The 21,246-nt window shown below is 50.6% G+C and overlaps 1 protein-coding gene across 1 annotated transcript; it reads left to right on the plus strand.

Annotated features, from left to right (window-relative positions):
• Window positions 1-219: 219 nt before the first annotated feature.
• On the plus strand, window positions 220-17,845 carry MAP2K6 (mitogen-activated protein kinase kinase 6; the record flags this gene model as incomplete). Its single annotated transcript, XM_035901553.1, has 11 exons — window positions 220-296; window positions 1,255-1,303; window positions 3,819-3,932; window positions 5,517-5,636; window positions 6,407-6,523; window positions 6,979-7,030; window positions 9,107-9,234; window positions 9,941-10,018; window positions 10,804-10,943; window positions 14,138-14,183; window positions 17,644-17,845. Coding segments are annotated over 11 exons (999 nt in total), but the record flags the coding sequence as incomplete, so codon positions are not given.
• Between the last annotated feature and the right edge of the window lie 3,401 nt (window positions 17,846-21,246).

The following is a 21,246-nucleotide window of genomic DNA, read 5'->3' on the forward strand; positions in this document are numbered from 1 at the left end:
CTGTTTTCTGTACCAAGTTGGCAGCCAGACCTTGCAGGTCTAAGTGAAGCGTTACTGAACAAAGGCACTTTATGTTTTGAACTCTGTGCCCTGAGTCTACACCACCAGCCTGGCCGGGCATTTATGTAAAATAAGGTCAACAAATATGGACAAGCTGTGTTTTGCAAATTAAAACAAAACAACAACCAAAAAAGCCTTTCTTTAATTCTGCCTCTTTCTTTTTTCACAGGCAAGAAGAGAAACCCTGGGCTGAAAATTCCTAAAGAAGCATTTGAGCAACCACAGACAAGCTCCACGTAAGTCTGCAAACACTAAGGCAGAATAAAAAGAAAACCACGAGCCCCAGCTGCCTTCCAGCCTTTGCTAGCGCCTGCGCTGCCCTGCCGTGGCCAGGGGCCAGTGGCCGGTCACGGCCAGCACCTGGGGCTCGTGCTTGCAGGTCTGGGATAACGGGGACCCGTCACGAGGAGCAGGGGCAAAACACCTCAGTTAATTTTGGCACCTTTAGGGAGGGTAATAACTTAACAGCCCTTGCATTTCTCTTGTAGCCACAGGTACAACCAGGGGGTCTCAGCCCATCACCCTCTACCCATCACTGGCCATGGTACATGTCTCACGTGCTGCTTAATGCCCAGGAAAAATTAAAACCAGGACAGACACCTGGTTTTAACCAATGTGGCACTTCTGCCACCCAGTTTGAGTAACATGCATTTGGTCAAGGCATAAAAATGCATCCCCTTTCCTCCATACTCAGCCTTGCAAAAGAAAACCCTGTGGTTTTAAGGCAGTTTTTGCAACTCCAGCCAGCTTGGCTCTCTTTGCTTGCTTGAGGATTGACTTTTATTAGCCTGTTAACCCGTGCTGTAGGACTTAGGTAATAATTTACAGTGGTTTTAGACCTTTATGCGTGTTTAATCCATTTTTCATACAGGCTGGCAGAGATTTGGTGCTTGCCACCTGCCTTGCCTTTCGCAATGAATCTCTCGGTTCCTGCATGGGGAAATTGGATGTGAGAAATGCCAACTCCAGCAGCTTCCTTCCTGACCCCTTTTCGGGGTGACTTTGTGAATCTTGGCTGTATCTGTTGATCCTGCAAAGCTAGGAGACCGGTTAGGCTGCTCAGGGCTGCGAGGGCTGCTGGCCTGAAGGTGTGAGGGGATGGCATGGGGGGCCCTGGGGGTTCTGTGTACTCATTGAGGAAAAATTGATCGTCGTAAGGAACTTTTCACATCTTTTCCCTTTTCTCTCCTGCAGGCCACCCAGAGATCTAGACTCCAAAGCCTGCATCTCTATTGGCGAGGAGGTAAGACTAGGAGTTATGGTGAGAAGACCTCTGGGGGCGGGTGACCATCATGGGCTGGCTGCTGTGGTGCTGGCTGCTTGTGGGACTGCTTAATTTCAGCCCCCCAAAAAGGGCAGGTTAATAAACACCAGCTATTAAAAAAAAAAATGTAGCCCATTTTGCTTGAGAAGGAGGGCAGTTGCTGGATGACTAAAAGCTAAGAAGAGCTTGTTGTGAGCCCTGGCAGCCACCTCCAGCCAGGGAGAGATGACCAGTGTCTGGTGGCTGTGCTCCTCCAGTGAGGGCTCTCTGCGTGGGACCAGTGGCCCCATGGCCAGCTGCAGATTCCTTCCTTGCTTCAAGAAGGTGCAGCGAATCCCCTGGAAATAACGATTATAAACCACGGGGATTGTTAACAGCAGTGTCTTTGCTGATTTAAAGCCTTCATCCAAAGTATTTCCCTTTGCTAATATTGAAGGCCATCTCATCAGGAGTCTAACTCAGGGTAGATCTTCCTGTCCTGGAAGCAAATCCTTCTGACAGCATGGAAACCAGTCCACCTGATGCTCTAAAAAAATAGCAGGGAAAAACCAAATCCGAGGACAGCTATTTTGATAGGAGAAAATGGCACAACAGCATTCATAAAAGCACTTTAAAGCTGGGCAATAAATTTACTAGGTGCAAAAGATAGGCCTCGGTGTCAGCAGTTAATTTATGAAGTGAAATGCTAATCCAATAGCGTTCTATAATGTCTATCTTTGGATGCTTTTCTTTCATTTTGCATTTTGTATTTTCCCTGGCATGGAGCAGGGGCTGGAAGGTGGAAAGCATATGAGATGCCTCTGGAGCAAAATGATGCAGCGCTGAGGCAGAGAAAATGCCTGCTGCTAGAGCAAGCACCCGCTCCAAGAAAATAATTTCTCCCCTGCAGTTCCAGGGATGAGGAAAAGCTCAAGTGCTCCAGAAAGGCTCCATGCACGGAGGCAGAGAGCCCGTGTTGGAAGGCGCAGAGAGAAACGCGCTTGCAAAACCCAGAGCTCAGTCTCTCTTACGGACGCAGATATGTGGCTACCTCGGAGGGACTGACATGCCATGGCGTGCGTTTCCTGTAGATCTGTTACCTCTTTGTCCAGCCAAGTTCCTTTAGGATGTGCTCCCTCTTCCACACTCACCCCTAGGGAAAGCCACTTTCCCTCCTCTCCCTTTAAACTTCGCTGCTAAATTTAAGAGTGGCCTTGAGAGAGTCAAAGTGCTTTTTTGGAGAGGGTCCTGTTGAACAGTAGGAGCAGTGTCCGGCAGTCAGCGATGCTCACATCTCTGCCCGTACACAAAAATCTTAGTCAGGGCTCCTTTTGCAGGCGCCGTAGCTGCGAGGGAATGCCCGGGCGCACAGTAACGCAGTGTATGGGCCCTGCACGCCGTGGCATCCCCAGCCAGCACATTTCAGGCTGCAGGGTTTTTTTTCTGCTGTGCCGGCAAAAAGCGGTGTTGGGATTCTGCACCGTGAATCAGTTCATTATAACCCGCTTCTTTCTGTAGGATGATTGACTGATGTGGTTGTGCGTTCGGCAAACAGAATGGCTGGTTTTAGTAGCAAAGGCGTATTTTGAACTTCCAAAAATAATAATAAGCAAAAAATAGAGCTGCTGCACGATATCATGGCAGAAGGGAGAAGGGCAGGTTAGAATGCAGGGCTCCAGACAAAGTCATCCTTTATGTAAAGCCAGGAGAAAGAGATCTCGAATGCTAGACAAAATAAATCCTCCGTGGTTTAAAAATGGGGCACGCTCAGATGGTATTTGGCCCATCTACAGGTCTGGAGAAATAAGCTTTTACAGGCCTTAAAACAAAAATGGAGCTATTTCCATGATTGTTTGTGGGAGGAGGAGGATGGAAGGAAATTTAAAAAATAAAATAAAATAAAGTAAAAGACTGAAGGTGATTCCTAGGGGAGAAGCTGCTGCGGCGTTTTCCATCCCAGCCCTTAGAGGATGGAGAAAGGGAAGGTGCTGGCAGGTGGCTGGGAGGGGCACTTGGGTGCGGGTGGCCGGGGCGAGAGCATCCCGCCGATGGAGCCGTCCTTCCTGCGCCCGCCCTGCTCAGCGTGCTCCTCGGCGCAGGCTCCCTGCTCATCCCGCTCATGCAGTTAATCCTCCTGACAGCCCCTGAGGACCATGATTTTGTTTCTAGCCTCCTGGACACAGCTAGGGAGGGGGATGCACAGGGGTGAATTTATGTGCCAAGCAGGGCTAGATGCTAGGGGCATTTTGCTCCCTTGCGTAGCGCCTACTCACACTGCTCAGCGTGCTCCTCGGCGCAGGCTCCCTGCTCATCCCGCTCATGCAGTTAATCCTCCTGACAGCCCCTGAGGACCATGATTTTGTTTCTAGCCTCCTGGACACAGCTAGGGAGGGGGATGCACAGGGGTGAATTTATGTGCCAAGCAGGGCTAGATGCTAGGGGCATTTTGCTCCCTTGCGTAGCGCCTACTCACAGCGGCCACCTTCGCGCTGATGGTTTTTTTGTCCCCCCGCAGAACTTTGAGGTGAAAGCTGATGACCTGGAGCCCATCTCCGAGCTGGGACGAGGTGCGTACGGGGTGGTGGAGAAGATGCGGCACATGCCTAGCGGGCAGATCATGGCAGTAAAGGTAGAGTGAGCCTCCCGAGGTGCTTTGTGTCTGTGTCGTGCGTGGACACCCTCTGCGCTCTCGCTTGTGCACATTCCTAATCTCGCTTGTTCCGATGCATGCCTTCACCGAGATTTCCCTCTTTCCTTATAAAATCCTCTTTCTACACAGGGGCAAAGAGTGGCGAGGTAGATTTGGGCCACTGAACCAAGAAAAGGGATGTGTTTTAAAAGTATGATGCTCGCGTGTTTCCAGCATTGTAGAGCATACAAACTCAATGTTCACCTTTGTCTACCATATTCCTGGTTTTGCTAGGATTTTACAAGCTATTTGCCATCATTTTTTACATATGCCCATTTTTTTCTTATATAGATATACCCTCAGATTCAGGGCTCTGCACCCTAATTGTAACTGTATAGAAGAGTGTACTGTACATTTGATTGCATAAGATGATTTTCTTCAGCTGGGACTTTTTTAGTCTCTTGGGAACAGGAAATTTTTGTTGGGACTTTCACATTTTGTCTGCTACAGTGGGATCTTGATTCATGACAGGCTCGTAGATACGATTATGAAAAGTTTTCATAACAACAATTTAGACTTGTAAGCTTGCAGCTTAGGGAAATAGTCATGGGAAAATTTGTATTTTGGGAAGGGCCGGTTTTTGCTTGGCTGAATTTTAGCTCAAGTTTCCTTTCAGAATAAGAAAAAAAAAAAGATGCAGAGCTGGAAGCTATGAGCAAACGGAAGGAAAATTCTTAGCTCCTTGGTTGTGGATGGACTTTGCTGCAGATGCCGGGGTGTGTGTCAGGGCCTCTGTGCTCTGCATTTGGTCTTCTCCTTTGCTTTGGTGTTCGCCAAACTGCAAAAGACCTCTCTGAGTATGATGGAAGATCTGAAGAGGGTACGGCAGGAACATTCAGGCTATTACTATTACTTGTATCTGCGATGCTGAACAGTTTAATTCTATCCCATTACTGACCTCGAGTGGCTTTGGCCAAGGAGCCTGGGATGTGTGTATGACCTGCGTTGGACTGTGTCATGCCCCTTTGCGGTACTTCCCAGCTGAGGGTCTCCAGGTATTTCACATAAATCACATCTCTTCCCTGGGAGACCACTTCCCAAAGCCATGGGGAGTACGTGGGCTCTGGCAGCAGGGCTGGAGCCCTCTCCTGTGACCAAAGTCTGCTGACGTAAATAGACGTCCACTGCAACTCCAAAAGTCACAGGTTTCCACCAGCCTGGAATTTGTTTACTTGCTTCTTTCTCCTCTCCCAAGCCACAGTGACTTTTGGCTGTTGCAAAAAGAGTGGCATTTGCAGGGAAGAGCAAAATCACCTGAAGTTTGGGCTGAGGTGAGGAGACCCCTTCAGCCGCCATTGGCCTCTGTTGTACCGGGGTGCTCCTACCGTGGGTGCTGTGCTTGTGATGTGCCTATGACAAAGAGATACGATAAAAGGGTAACACACAGAGGGGTCATACAAGGGTAAAGGCCTGATGTCAAGGCACTGTGGCCAGCCCAGGTATGGCTGTGGCAAGTCCCCCTGCCGCAGCAGCAGCGTGGTACGGAGGTGCTGACAGCCAACACTAAAATGCTTTGTCTTCCAGCGGATCCGAGCCACAGTGAACAGTCAGGAGCAGAAGAGGTTATTGATGGATCTGGATATCTCCATGAGGACGGTAGATTGCCCCTTCACTGTCACCTTTTACGGGGCACTTTTCCGAGAGGTATGGCATCCTGGAGATCAGCCGCCCTGCCCCTGGGAGACTTGATCCTCCCCCAGGCTCTGAATTCCCATGTCTAGACTCCCTCCAAGTGCCAGGGGCTTAATCTCCACCTAGTCATGGAGACATGGTACCATATGGATTTGTTCGATCCCAGCCTAAGGATCTGTCATGTACAGTTACTTCTTGAGTAGCGAGGAGAGATGTGTTCCCACGTGAGGAGGAGCCAAGGGCAGCCAAGCCCCAGTGCCAGGAACGTGCAAGGCTCCTGTGCCAAGACATTGGGGCTTGGTGGTGGGTTTGAGTGATGGGGACAACCGACTCACAGCCTGATCCGCTAGCGTTAATATTGTTCTGACTTGCAATGAGAAATCCACCTGGAGGAAAAATGTGGAAAGCTCTGAAGAGCAAGATTTATTGAACAGTTTTAAGCAGAGCTCTTGCAGAGCTGAACTTTTCCTGGCTGAGCATTTGCAGTGACCTGAGCATGTAGGGAACCTCAGTGCTCGTGATTTCAGGCTAAATCACTGGGACTCTGCTTTGGGAAAAGACAGCAGAACATGTACCCTAAATGGTAGTGGACAGCGCTTCATTCCAGCTGGGGAGGAGGGAAGGAGAAAGCCCAGGGCAGTTTCATTGGATAGCTTTTAAAAGACAGGGAAGAGGCAAACAGGCCAGCAAAAGGCAAGTGCCAAAGAAGACCTTTGTGCGTGAAAGGAGAGGAAAGGATGCTTCGTTCCAGTGGGCAGATATTTGCTTTCTTTATCCTCCAGGGAGACGTGTGGATATGCATGGAGCTGATGGATACCTCACTGGACAAGTTCTACAAACATGTCATTGACAAAGGCCTGACGATTCCTGAGGACATCTTAGGAAAAATAGCCGTCTCTGTGAGTATTAGCAGGGCGAGGAGGGAAGGGAAAGGGTGTTTCTCTTCTAAACCCAGTCTCCCTGCTGTATTTGCACCGGGTAATGCACGGTCCACGCGCCAGCCCATGTGAACATTCCTAGCTGGCTTCCAGGATCTCGTCTGAGATGATGTTATTTATAAGGCATAAATACCCCAAATGTGCTTGTATGCATAACTGAGAGGCGGCACAGTGTTAGATGTGGGGAGGGCCCTGCAGCTCCTTTGCCTTCTCATTAGCATCCTGGTGCCCCTGGGAGATCCCTGGGTACCCACCGTCACTTCGGGCTGCTGTGAGGGTGCAGTGCAGGGCTTGTGGGAGATGTCGTTCCTTCCCTCCAGGGAGGTCTGGTGAGGATGGGGCAGGTGAAGCCAGATAGCATTTCCTCCTCATCATGGTGCTGCCAGCTGTGATTCACTCTAGATTTGTTGTTTCAGATTGTAAAAGCACTAGAACATCTACACAGTAAGCTCTCCGTGATCCACAGAGGTAAGTGCCAGGCACGCAGCCATGACCATGCTGCTGTCTGTCTGCCCTGCGCCGTGCGCTCTCAGCCTCTCAAGGGCTGGCCTTGCGGCCAGGCACAGGGCTCCCAAAATACCCAAGATAAAACAGGCCTTTGACAGCAAAAATATTCTCCAGCATCTCATGACTAGCAAAACCTAGTCAGGGGAAATGCCTACTGGTTTGCTCTTTAAAAACTGCGTGCTGGTCCCAGTGTTCCCCCGAGGTGGAGGAGAAGCGAGCTCCAGCCTGATTGTGCTGGCAGAGAAAGGGCTGTTTCCCCGTGGGTTGCATTTCCCTAACGCACGGTCTAAATCCATGGTCTGCTTCAGCACCTCTGCAAAATTAAACCAGACTTTTCCTTCTGACTTTGGCGGGCTTTGGATCAGGCTTTGCGAAGGCTTCTCCCCTAGCTCGACAGCTCCGTGCTGACGTGTGGTGAGAGGCGTCTCCATGCCAGCGTGATGCCTCATGCAGTGATCTAACCATCCTCATCCCCTTCTGTGAGCTTCCCTGAGCACTGGTGGGGCAGAATACTTCCATACCTAAAATAGCCTCAAGTGGAATCATAAATACCCTCCTTAAACTCTTCTGACATTTTCCCCTCTAGAGCATCTCAAAGATGCCATGAACACACTTAGAAACAAATTTGCAGTGTTGCTGCTTGACACCTTTATTTTTAAAGGGTCATTTTCAGTTTGTCATGAAGAGGAAAAAGCCCTCTCTGGAGTGTGTGACTGCCAGGGAAAGGAGCATCTGAAGCGAACAGGGTTCAGCTTTAGCAGGCAGTCACATTTTGTACATTCTGCATGTGGCCGGGGGTTGAGTTTCTGCCTTCTGTATCATTTACAGTAGGTGGAAAACGCTGCTCGGCTTCTGGATTTCTGTTTACTTGTTTGATTTCCATTGAAAATTGTCTTATTCCAGCATAGTAACAGATGGGTGAGGATCTCAGATACCTGAAGCTTTTGATTGCAAAATGCTGATTAGAGAGCAGGTGTTAACGAACTGTAAACCACCCAGTTCTAATACGCAGGACTCAGAAGCAGCTTCTGGCCTCCTTCGGATGGTGTTTCAGCTCTTCTGTTTAATAGTTTATCAGATGTAGGCAGAGGACCTTCTGGCAGAAGAGACCTCTTATTTCCGGGAAAGGATTGCTCCCTTTTGAGGATCAGTGCTGGGACAGGAGAAAACAGGGCAGCCTGCACTACCTGTGCTGTGCTGGGATTGCATCTGGATTAGCCTCCCAGGGAGCGATTGCCGGCTGTGCCGGAAAGCACCTCTCATGGATATCACTTACTGGCTTCTTTCTCTGCCTTAATTCCCTTTCTGGTGGTGATTATAACTGCCTTCACGAGTGTGATGCAAGTGTGAATGCACCCAGGATTATAAGGCCGTGATGGGAAGCAGATAAATCTGTTGGTAATAAATAGATGAGACACTGGCCTGATTTCCATAAGGTGTGGAGCACCCACATGCCTGCTGCTGTTCACATTGCCTTCAAGCTTGGTATCCTTAAAATTAAGGCCACATCTGAAATCTTGATCCTTGTCTTTGTTTACTGCTGCCTCCTTCGCACTGCTCCTCTTCACCCTTTCCTGCCCGCCTCTGATCCTTTCCCCATGGGTTTTTGCTCTTGCTGGCATGTGACCAGATCCAGATTATGGCATGGGACATGCCAGAGCTCCAGCCGTTCGCAGACATCCTCTGGAGACACCTCCAACCCTGCCGAGCTGTTCCCCTGCGAGCGCTCTGATGTCCGTGGCCATCCCCTGTGTGGTGGGATGCGATGGCTACATGCAGGGTTACTTCCCAGCCCCCCCAAATCAAAAAGTGGAGTCTGGAAGTGAAGGGACACTTGCAGGAGATACGACAGGCCCATGAGGCAGTCACCTGAACTTGCAGTGTCTGCAGCCAGCTGGGTTTCTGGCATGCACAAAGCGCAGGGGGGTGCACAGGCACCTTTGGTGCCCTCTGCTGATAGGAAGCTCTTTGGCTTTTTTTGGCTTGGCACAGCCACCCATGCATGACAGTGACTGTGGTATGTGTTCCTTCTTGCAGATGTAAAGCCCTCTAACGTGTTGATCAATACGCAGGGGCAGGTGAAAATGTGCGATTTTGGAATTAGCGGTTACCTCGTTGACTCGGTTGCTAAAACCATGGATGCAGGATGCAAACCCTACATGGCTGTAAGTTGAGCCGCAGAGAAGCTGCGTGCGAAAGGTGCTGCGGGACAGCCAGAGGAACATGAGCCTGGGCATCAGGTCATCCTAAAGGGGGAAGGATCAGTCTCCGGCATGCGTCCTGGGGACTTGTTTTGGAAGATGTATCCCTGAAGTTACTTGTAAAGGGGAAGAGAGGGGAGACAGATCCAATGGGTCAGATCAGATCTCCTGGGCACAGCTTCCTGCTGCCTTATCACCTCCCGGTGACCTTGAGGAAGGCTCTGCAGTTACTCTGTGTTGCATTTTTGCCGTTTGCCTTGTGGGGACGGTAATACTTTCCATCTGGGAGAAAAAACAGTCCCCAGGGATTGGGGTCCCTCAGACTCCTCCCGGGAGCTGCTGTTCAGGATTTGCTCTCTATGGAGCACTTGCACAGGGTGAAAATGGTCCTGGAGAATTGAGGCTTGTCAGCCCCTGCGTGCCAGATGTGCCAGGTCAGCTCCACAACCCCAATCCATGGTGCAGGTACCATCTGCTTCTGGTGACCCATGTCACTGCCTGCCCTTACTGGCAAGGCTGTGGGACCAGATCTGGCCCCGTGACAACCAAGGGAGCAAGCTGGTGGCATGGGCGTACGTGGTCCTGGCCTGTCCGAGGTCAGTGAGCCCTGGGTGTGGGCATTGCACTGGGGCCATCCCTGTTCTTCAACCGTCTTTGTCTCTGTTCACAGCCTGAAAGAATTAACCCGGAGCTGAACCAGAAGGGGTACAGCGTCAAATCTGATATCTGGAGCCTGGGGATCACAATGGTAGGGTGACCTGGGGGCTTGCAATGATGCCAGGAGGGTTGAGTGTTGCGCATGGATTCCTTTTCCTCCCCATAGCCCCCTGACACTAGTGGCACTGGTTCCCTGGGAAGGTGGCGGGGTGGGAAGGGGAATAGAGCTCTGGGGGTACCAGGGAGCGTGCCACAGGGTGGAAGGGAAGGAGGATGGAGCTGCTTTGTCAACTCCTTGCTGTTTTTGGACGTGTTGGTGGGGTGCCACCTTGGTGGGGATGACTCTGCTGGGGTGGCTGTGGGCTGCCGGGAGATGGCAGCATGGGCTAAGGTGAGGGCGTCTGGTGCCGCACGTCCTGTCGCCTTCGAGCAGGTTGGATTTCAAGCACAAAAAAATACTCTCAGCACTTAGCAATTAGCAAAGTCCCCCTCAGAAGAGGAGGGATGGGTAGCGTCTCCCATGCAGCATTCAGGGGGAATCCATCTGCTTGCAGAGTCATTTTATAGCGCGGTTACCCTTTGCAACATGGGGTGGTTTTTTTAATTTCTAACCTTTCCCAAGTGATGTCTAACATGAGGGTAACAGAGGATTGACTATGGAGACTGCTGGGTCTCCTCAGGCCTTTCCCTTTTGCTGGGGGGAGGTTAAGCAAGATGTTGTGGCCAGGTGGGGTGAGGAAATGTCATGCATTTGTGCGGGGCCTAAAAAAACCACACCCCTGGGTGGGCACACAGGAATCCGAAATCCGTGGGGTGGGAGGGTGAGCCGTGGGGCATCCACCCCCGATGCCTGAGGCACGGGCTCTGTCTCCCCAGATCGAGCTGGCCATCCTGCGCTTTCCCTATGACTCCTGGGGGACGCCCTTCCAGCAGCTCAAGCAGGTGGTGGAGGAGCCATCGCCGCAGCTCCCGGCGGAGAAATTCTCAGCGGAGTTCGTCGATTTTACCTCGCAATGGTAAAATACCCGCTTGGCCCCGCTTGCCTCGGTCCTGCTCGCCCTGGCCCTGCTCACCTCCACCATGCTGTGGGAAGGCCGGGGAGGGCAGGCGCCAGCGGCCTCCTGCATCCCTGTCCCCACAGGCGTCTCTCTGGGGTACAACCCAAATTTTTGAACAAAACATCCCCCTGGGGGAAGGGATGGGGCTTCATGCCCTCACCGAGCGGGAGGGACGGGCGGGGGCCTGGCGCTGTGCAGGCAATGCGCTCCCTTGGCCTGAGCACCGGTGATGGTGGCTGTGGGGGTCTTCCCTGCCTGAGGTGACAGAATCACAGAATCCCAGACTGGCAGGGGTTGGAAGGGACCTTGGGAGATCACCCAGTCCAACCCCCCTGCTAAAGCAGGTTCTCCTAGAGCATGTTACACAGGACAGCGTCCAGGCGGGCTTTGAATATCTCCAGAGAAGGGCAGCCTGTGCCGGTGCACTGTCACCCTCAAAGTGAAGAAGTTTTTCCTCATATTCAACTGAAACCTCTTCTGTTTCGAGGAACTTATGTTCCTTATGTGACGAGGAACAAGCTCGGTTGCTTTGTGGGGGGCACACAAGAGGAAGGGATTTCAAAGACTTTCTTAATCCCCTTGCCCCCACAGCTGCAGCACTGTGGCCAGGATGGCAGCAGGGGCAGGGGTGGGCAGGGCCGCCGGGCCCCTCAGGTCCCCAGGGCTGGTTCAGGGGAAGGGGAGCAGAGCACAAAATGGCTGCGGCCTCCTGCCTCCCACTCCCGGGGGGACATGGCTCCGAGGGCAGGGGCGGTGCAGAGTTTGCCCTGTGGTGGCCTTGGTCAGCAGCCCGTCCTGCTACCGGGGCCCTCCGGGCTGCTGCGCTGCTTTCCGTGGGACTCGGAGCTGGAAGCAGCGGGAGAGTTTGGCTGTGGTGTAGGAAAAGGGTTTGGAGCAGATGCGCGCTGTCTGGAGGTTGCGAGAGCTGCATAAAAGCACAGGCTCTCCCAGCACCCGAGGAGACTCACAGCTGCCCTCATCGTATGGTTCAAAGAGAGCTGGCAGCGGCCCCGCGGCTCCTGACTGCTTCTCCCTCCAGCTTCCCTGGAAACCGCCTGGGAGGCGTTTTTATTTTCCAGGCGCTGCAGTGCCATCCGCGGCTTGCCAAGTTGGCAGGTGGATGGTGGGTTTGCATGGTAGCCAAGAAAGGACGGCAGATCGACAAATACAGAAATGTGAGACTGTTCCTGAGCTGCCAGCATCAGGGCCTGGAGCCCGGCCGGCTCTGCTGTGACCCAGGAAGGGGATTATCAGCCACTCCTGCCTGGGGACTTCAAGTACCGACACTCAGATTCTTCGGAGTCTTGTTCAGACATTTTTTCAAGGTTCCTGTGATTCAGCTGCACGCCTCTCTACCGACCCGCGCTGGGGAATACCTGCCTGTGCCCACACTGCTCTGTGTCTATCAGAGGTGGGAGCTGGCTTGGAAAAACCCTCTCACAAAATGCCCACCGTTTTTTGCAAGGCCCACGCTGAGATTTTGGACCGGCTGCCTTTCTCCCATGCTGCTGGCTCACTACTTGTTATTGCAAAGTTGCCTGTTTGTGCCAGGCAGGCTGTTGTTCCCCACTGAGTATTTTGCTTTTGCAATCATGGTGTCTTGCAGCTCTAGCTGTGGGCTGATTTAGGAGTGAGATATCCACAGCCGTTCATGATGGTTGCAGGGAGAAGAATGACCCTGCTGAGTAGCACTCATGTCTTGAAAGCTCATGCTTGGGGGAGCATGTGGCGGTTCCTCTCTTTGCAAATCCTATCCTCCAGGACCACTGAAGATCCCTCAATGCCAGTGGAGTGGCATGGACTTGGAGAAGTGCGCTTTGGCTGCAGATTGGTTTGTGTTGTTGGAGTCTGAGAACTTCTTCTGACACCGAACCAGGTCACATCAACTCAATTTATCAAGATTGGCCTGGCTGAGGCCTATCTCAAATTTAAGAGGTCGCAGAGTGAATCATACCATCTGCTGCCTGGGGCAGCGAGAGCCTGATTACCTGTAGCCCCTGCAGGGAAGTTTCTGGGATGTCTGAGTCAGGATCACATCCAAATATGGCTCTTCATTCCTGAAGACTTGCATTGATTTCAATAACTTGTCACCAGATTTCCTGGTGTTAGTAACCTGGGAGCAAGTTTTTTCTTTGTAGAGAGTCTAAATTAGGAGGATTATACCCAAATCCTGCTTCTGGACACACCTAATCTTCAAATTCACCTTAGCATCGCAGCTTGGGCTGCTTTTGAGCTCAGAGGATGTGACACATCCTGTACCTTCAGTTCGGCAATATTGGCACGTATCGTTACTAGGTTCCTCTGTTCATTCACAACATGACACTGAACATGAGCCCGCTACACACAGCAAGCAGGAAATATCTATTCAGTGTGTGTCCTCTGCTTCCTCTGGGCTCTGGCAAATCCCAGCAGAGGAGCGACTTATCATCACCGAGGTTCTCACTTTTGTTTTGCTCAGTGTGACACCTTTTCCCCGCCACCGACGTGTACGTGTGTGAAGATCTTTTCAAGTTGCTCCAAGTGTCTTTCCCCTAAATACACTGTCAGGAAGTGAGTAGAGATTACGTCCTGTCTTTTAAAAGCTATTTTCTGCTGGAGGCAAACCAAAATAACTTCCAGCTACAACCCTCCAGAGCCATCTGTTGTAGGAGAGGAGAAAAAAAGGATGTCCCATGTAACCATCCCCGCTGATAACAGCACGGTGATAAACAAATAGTTGTACACGTGCTTCAGAGCCACTCGGTCACCACTCCCAATCAGAGGCTGGAGGCTGTATTCATTCCCTTAGTCCCTGGCCTACTGGATGGTACCCAAGAAACCAATTGTACCTGGCTCCCAGCAACAGGCAGTGTCGTGACTGGTATATGGCACTGGTATATGGTGTTTCCAGATCTCTTGTTTGACCTTGATTGAGCTCACCACACCTGTGTGTACCCAGCGCTGCGTACCTACCATACGGGGCCCACGTGCAGGCTGTGTTGGCTGGAGGTGTCCTCAAGGCCTAAGCTGTTTGCTTAACATACGGATGAGTAATCGAACTTACTCTGCAGGGACTTGAAACCTTGCTTTTGTCATGGTGTAATTTTATGGCCTTGCTCAAATTGCACACAGATTGTAACTTTTAATTTTTTTCTTCTGTTTTTTCATTAAAGCTTGAAGAAGAATTCCAAAGAACGGCCAACATACCCAGAGCTTATGGTGAGTGTGCCTGCATTAAGCAGTGTATTGGTTCAGAGCTGAGATGGATTACAATGAGATGCTGAGGACAGGGTTTCCAATGGTGACTGGTGACTCGGGATACTTAGCATCTCTATTTTCCCAACAGATGTGAGAATCGCGGCACTTCAGTGTCTTGGGAGGGTGACTGCAAATCGGAGATGCTCTTCAAAATGTCGTTCAGGTGCTATTCCAGTCAGATCAAGGGAGAAAAATATGTAAAAGTAGTTAACAAATTTGCTAAGGGACAAGAATGAGGCTGTGAAGAGTCAGTTAGCAAGGATAAAATCCTCTTCTTGGGTTTGTGTGATGGCTTCAAACACCTAAGTGAAATGGATGCACCACGGATGCTCCTCCTGGGCTGCCGGAGCTGAGTGGCTTGCTAGGCTTTACTGTCATGGTGCCTTGGAGAGGAGACTTTTTTGGAGCAATTCCTGGATGTTAGGGACAGAGACGAGTCTATGACTAATAATTCCGGTTATTGAATTTCATCTGCTGCTTAGAGACTGTTTGCTGTGAGCATGTCTAGGACGGAGGAATAACTAAGGAAGAAAATGCTGATAAAGGCTTATGATGGGGGAAATGCAAGGCAGTGCAGGGCTTTGAGGTCAGATGCACTTAACTGCTGCTGAACTCCCAGCAGTGCAGACACTGGTGTGTACTCAGCCAGAGCTCTGGGCTGGAGCTGGCAAGAACAGGGTCTGTGGTCAGATTTTTCTGCTAGGGCTCCACAGCTTCTCTCTCCTGACTTTCTGGTATTGATCCTGGTGCTCCTAATAGCCAGCAAAAAGCAGGAGAGCTTGGGAAGTCAGTGTTTCACTCCCATAAGCATCTAGTCCCTTTTTTACTCTCACCTGATTCACAGCTTGCTAAGGCCAGGAAGGTGCCTAACTTTGTTATTTCTGAAGTTCCTGACCCAAGTGCTTGCCTGTCCCTACATGCCCACCCCTGTCCAGTGCCACTGGCAAGATCTTCTGGGTTAAGGTTGGAAACTGCTGCAGAATTCCCTCAGGCATTGGTGTCTCATGCCCCATAACTTGTAGGATGGGCACGATGCCATCCAGGGAGTCTGCCTCATGGCTACCTCACACTGTCTGCTCAGAGGTGTGGGACCTCGGTGGTGTGAAGGTGCCAGGGTTTAAGGTGCTCTTTAGCTGCAAGGCATGCTGGGAATCCATGTACCTTTTGAACGTGAGTGGTAAGCAATGAATAATTCCTGTGGCATTTCTTGCCAGGCCCTGTAATGCAATTAGACTATATATAGATCTGATTTACACACAGTTTGCCCAAATACTGGTTTCAGACAAAGGGAGGCCCGAGGTTTATGGCTTTTTTTCATTTCTTTTTTTTTTTTTTTTTTATTATTGAATAAATACATATATATTTTAAGCAAATTTCTGAAGTTTGCCAAATGGCCTTTTATCAAAAAGGTTCACCGGAGCAGCTCCGTCTGTTGCAGCATTAATACCCACTGGCAAGCGAGCGCATTTCTATTGAATTAGGTTCTTGGATCACCTCTCCAGAGTATCTCAATGCTGTGGTATTTTATGGCTGACATGAATGTTGTGAGGTCCTGTGGTTGAGGGTTGCTGTTTTGTTGTTTTTTTTCCTCCCTCCTCTCTCTCTTATGGCATTAAGTTGCGGTACTGGATTGGACTTGTCATTTAGACCAAGACTTCTCCCTTGCTTTCCTGTGGAATTGAGGTTTCTCATGGAAAATATGACTCTGTGCTATCTTGAGCATCAGGAAAACTGATACGGATGCTTAATTTCATTTTAAAACCCACTTCCCCAGGTGAAGTGGAGCATGAAACTACTGCAGGGCTCCTCCCTGGTGGTCTGCACATTGCATGGAGCACATCCCACCTGGCACAGGGTGTTTTGTGCTATAAGCAGGCGCAGTCACTGCAAAGGAGTTGGGTTCTCTGAGAGACGGGGCTGGCTGCCACCCATGTCGTGCTTGTGGGTGCTTCCAGGTTGCGGTAGCTCTGCTTTGGGTACAACTTAGCTGAAATGTGAAAGCAATGGCATCATGGTGGGAGAATAACATAACAGGCCATTTGGGCCATCTCTCAAGGAGTTATTCAGGACACTTTGATTCCCGTGACTGTCTGACCCAGGGAGACCTTAAATTATGCCTGGATCCTTGCCTCAACCCATTTCAGCTCTGTTTCCCACATAATTGTGCTTCCTCTTCCTTGCTGGTGTGTCTTTGGGTCGCTTCCCGGCTGCTCAGAGCTGCCTCTTTTTATTCACTGGATAACTTTCCGCTCAAGCCCACCTCTTTTCTTTGCTCTTCTTCTCCCTCCACTTGGCCACTGCCATAAAATGATCCTTGAAATAGCCAACGCTCAGGGTCTGAGGTAAGGGGCAGCTTTGAAAAATCCTGGAAACCCCAAGTTGTCTTTAAAAATCTGGCTTGAAATGAGAGGGTCAGGAATCAAACGGAGCTCTCCCAGCTTGAGTGTGGGAAGCACAACAACATTTTGCACAGAGTGGAGGTCACCTATGAGCCCTGCAGGGCCCCAGCTGCCTTTTCATTCTCTCTGACACCCTCCATGCAAATAAATACAATTAACTGCCAGGGCAGTGGGTGTCAAACAGCGTTTGGTGATTTCAGGTGGAAGTTGGCTAATCTCAGCTGACGTTTCGCAGCCCCCGGTAGCAAACTGAATTGCTGGTGCTAGCAGAGAGGGGCTTTGCTGTGGCTGTCAGGGGGCATTTGGTTGTGTTTTTTTCTCCTTACAGATATTTTTCCATTTGTGTTGAAATGTAGGCAAGATTTTCTGGCAGGATGTCTTCCCATGTTGGTCACGATTAAGTAGTTAAACATACAGCTGCGGATGGCTTTCCAGCCGGGATGGCTTTCCTCTTTGCGGTGGTTAGGGGTAAAGTAGCCGTCTCTTGCTGCGAGTATGAGCAATTGCAGGGAAGAAATGAGACTCAAAAGTCACCAGAGGGTAAATACACAGATAAAGCAGGAAGCTGAGGGAAAACCCACTGCAGTCAGCCTTCCTGCAAGGTTTTCCTTGCTCCCGTCGGAGCTGGCGCGCGGTGGGGTGGGTAACCACCACCTCAGGAGGAGCACGTCTCCTCCCGGGGCACCGCAGAGCTGCGAGCCAGCATGTACCGAAGGGCATGATGTGCTAGAGATGGAGGCAGTGTTTTTTAATACTTCCCCTTGCTTTGAGAGCAGCCCAGCTCAGCCATCCCAGGGTTTAGAGGGAATCCGAGAGGGCGGCACAAATCTGTGGCCTTCACGAAGTAGCCCCTCAGGCTCCCCGACTTGGCTCAGCTGCAAAACACGGAAAACCCAATATTATGATGCTAGCAACAAAATCTTTTTCACTGTCTAGAAGATTGTCTGAAAAGGTTTTAGGTTTGGTCCTCTGCGTTGTGAATAATAAACTTTTCTGTTTTTTTTTTCCCTTTTCTTTCCCAGCAACATCCTTTCTTCACCCTGCACGAATCCAAAGAGACAGACGTCGCCTCTTTTGTCAAACTCATCCTGGGAGACTGAGAACTGGACTTGTAAATGAATTGCCCTTCTGTGGACTGGTGGGTGCAGGGGAGGGGCGCGTGGCAGGACTTGTCATGAAAGCACCAACAGAAAGTCGCCGTGTTTTGTTTTGTTTTGTTTTTATTCTGAGAAACCCCCGCCTCACCGAAGTTTTTAAAAGGGTTCTTTGGTATCCATAGTGACATAGAACGAGCTGGTTAGTGAAATGAATTTTAATAAGGTTGGCAACCTTAAAACAAAAACAAAACAAAAAAAAATTTTAAAAGAGTGATTTACATATTTAATGACAGTCAAAATCCCTCTTCCTAACTTTCTCCTCATCCTTTTTCCCTTCCCCCTGAACCAGAATTTGCTTTGTCATGGTAATAGGTGCTATGGTAGTCATGAAGTTGTATGTAGATTTATATTTTGTCCCTTCCATTATTTTAATATTTATGTTAAGTGCTTGATGGAATAGATTTCTGTTTTATATGAGGATGAATGCGTGGTGACGATGACGATACTAAATGAGGCCACAGCAAGCAGTAGTTCTAGGGCTTTGCTGGGGAAAAGGTGTCAAAGGAAAAGAGAAAGAAGAGAAGTGTCTGTGTTGTGGAAAATATTTAATGTGCATCATAAAAAGAATTTATAAACAAGGCTCTCAGCTCGGCTACTCGAGCTGCTTTGGCAGGCGGGGTGTGAGGCAGCACCACTGTAAGGGAGGGAGGCCCCAGCATCCCGCGAGGTCGCCTCTTCTCCAGACTCTGTGCTCTGAGTCCGGCCGGTGCGTCCCGGCCAGCCTGCCGCCTCCGGTGCACTGCCAGCCCCTGCCCTACCTCCCACCGACTTACTCTGCTATTTCGGGCGGGTAATGAGGTCTGGAGTGGGAAGATGTTGCTGGGATAGCGTCTGGGACAAAAGCCCCAGAGGGAAATAGATTGTCAGACAAGTTGCACAAAGATCAGGAGGAGGCTGCAGTGGTCAGTCCCCACCTGCCCGTGAGCCCAACAGCGTTGCGGAGTCTGGGGCTCCCTTGGGCTGGGGATAAGCTGCTTTGGGCCTAAAAGGGAGTTCCTCTCTCCTTCTCCACATGGGAAAGGATAACAGTCTGCATAGCACGGCATCTGTGAAAAATGGAATATCTCAGTATGCGTTTCCAGGGCTCTCGGTACTGCATCAGCAGCAATCCCTCTGTGCTTGCCCACAGACTTTGGGAGTGCTAGCGAGCTGCCCTGGAGCCTGTGCCGGCATGCGGTTTGGGCCGTATCCAGCTCTGGTTGGGATGCTGAAGGCAGCCAGGAGCACTGGGCTCCGGCATGGGCTGCAGGTGTCCCCCACAAGAGCTGCAGCTTGGGAAACCACGCAGGGAAACCACAGCCCACCCGTACCAGGAGCTCATTGCTGTTGGCCAGGTCTTCAGAGAAAAGCTGCTAGCCAAGGGCAGGAGCATGGGGACTGTCGTGGTGGGAGGGGAAGACAGCAGGTCATGCTGCTTTTAGGTAACATGGCTGCTGTCTAGAGAAAGGGGGGATCGTGCACTGCAAGGTGTTGCTATGAGTCTGGAGCAAGGCCACTGGCTCCAGGTTGACGCTGGTTTGACTGAGCCAAACCTGCATAGCTGCCTCGCTCGGCTATGGGGTCCTTTGCCTTTGCCCGTGGCTCCTTTCCCCGGCCCTGCGAAGGAGAGTGCCCGTGCGTGTGGCTGTGCCGGAGCGTGCACGCGTGCCTCGTGCCCCTCCGCATGCTTCCCTTTCCCATCCATTGCTTCAGCGCAGACTGTCAAGAGTTGGATCCCAACTAGAAGCATGCCTTGCTCTGCAATATTTAAGTTGTGCAGGATGTAATTCAGCCTGGGATCCAGCCCTTTCTCTCCCAGTTTAGTGGCTCCAGTCTCTGTTGGTGCAGGTTGGGCTTCTGGACTAGCCCGAGCATCTGTCTGGGAAGCGATCCCTTGGAAGGGCTGATGGGGAGGGCAGTAGGGGTTCCCCAGCAGTGGTACCTCTTGTGCTAGAGACATGCTGACCACTTTGAAGAGGTGCACGTAGACACCGCCAGTGCCTGGGCTGCCACCGCCACCGCCACGGCCGTGGCTGGCAGTGTCCACAGAGGTGGCTGTGAACTTCAAGATAGTGCAGCTCTGCCCTGGGGCCAGCATCAAAGGAGATAGGGGAGCATTGCTTATGGGGATTAGTCGATCCTTGTGGCCCTCAGCTGCAGAGCAAGGTGGCTTGAGGAGGGCTCGCAGGAGTCGGGGTGCGGGGGTTTCCTTGCTGCAAAGAGCTCATGGGCCATGCAGACTTTGGGGAAGAGGTTCCCCTTCCTCAGCCATGTTTCATGAGCCTGCCCAGCCCTCGGTAACGATATGTTCTATATTCCGCTTTGCGTCGAGGGGAACCTTTCAGGTTACATTTTGTTGTGGATGAAACACAAGGATGTTTTACTTTGCAGTGTAATTTTAAGAGGCCTCGCATGGCTCATAATCTGCCCTCTCATATTCCATGGTGTATGTGTGTGTTTTCTCTCTCTCACTTTCTCAGAGTCGCAGAGCTGTTTTGATTGATTGTCCTCAGCTGCAGCTAAAAGTCCAGCCAGCCAGTTTATAGAGTTGGTTCCAGCATCAATTCTCGCTTTGAAAAACATGACATTTAAAACCACCCTTTGGTTTTCCTACATATGGATCTGATGCTTTTGTTAAAGATTGTTTTTGCCGCTTTTCTCCTGGAATATAAGTCTCATTTGGACACCACATCTCCTCGACCTCAGAGCACCTTTATTTCAGTGCCATTGTAATTGACAGGTTGAATTTATGAGATACTGTCAAAGTTCAGTATTAATAGCAGATATTAATGTCACCAGCGTTTTCCAATAGAAAATTAATGTCAGTGTTGTCTGCAGCTAGTAACCCTCTGAAATGATTCCTACATGCCTTGACATTACAGGCTGAGTGCTTTCTTTTATGCTTTTTGCTCTTGCAGTGCTTGGGCCGTCTAATCCCTTTGTTTTAATGACATTACAATAGGGCATGCAACAAATCACTTCCCTTCCCTCCTGATTCTCCATGACTTTGTTCCTTTAAAAGTCATTTGCGTCAGACCAGAGTAAGTGTGAATCCGTGTGACCAGTGCGAATGAAAACAGTGATCCGAGCCATCACCACTGCGGAAGGTAGTTATGGCAGGAGAGAAATGCAGGCTGTCTGTCTGTCTGTCTCTGCATCCCATGTGGCATGTGTGGACACAAAGCTTGGCCTGACCCAGGATTTTCTTAGAGAGAAGCCTGAGCTGGTGGCCTCGGCACAGGGAGGAGAGCCAGGGACTCCTGTGTGCTTAAAAGCTCTGAAAACATGCTGGGCTATGAGATGAAAATCAGACTCTTTTCTCTTTCATTGGATTGTAACCTCTGTGAAGACCAAAAGCCTTTGGTCAGTGCTCAGAACTTTGCTTGGCTGTAACGTGAGCACAAGATTGCCTAGGACAGGCGTGGTTTCTAGGACATTAAGCCTTTCCCAACACCCGTGCCCCCGGAACAGCCAAGGTGTTAAGGCTTA

Source organism: Egretta garzetta, unplaced genomic scaffold, assembly GCF_000687185.1.
Source record: "Egretta garzetta isolate BGI_Z169 unplaced genomic scaffold, ASM68718v1 scaffold19, whole genome shotgun sequence".
Classification (NCBI taxonomy): Eukaryota; Metazoa; Chordata; class Aves; order Pelecaniformes; family Ardeidae; genus Egretta; species Egretta garzetta.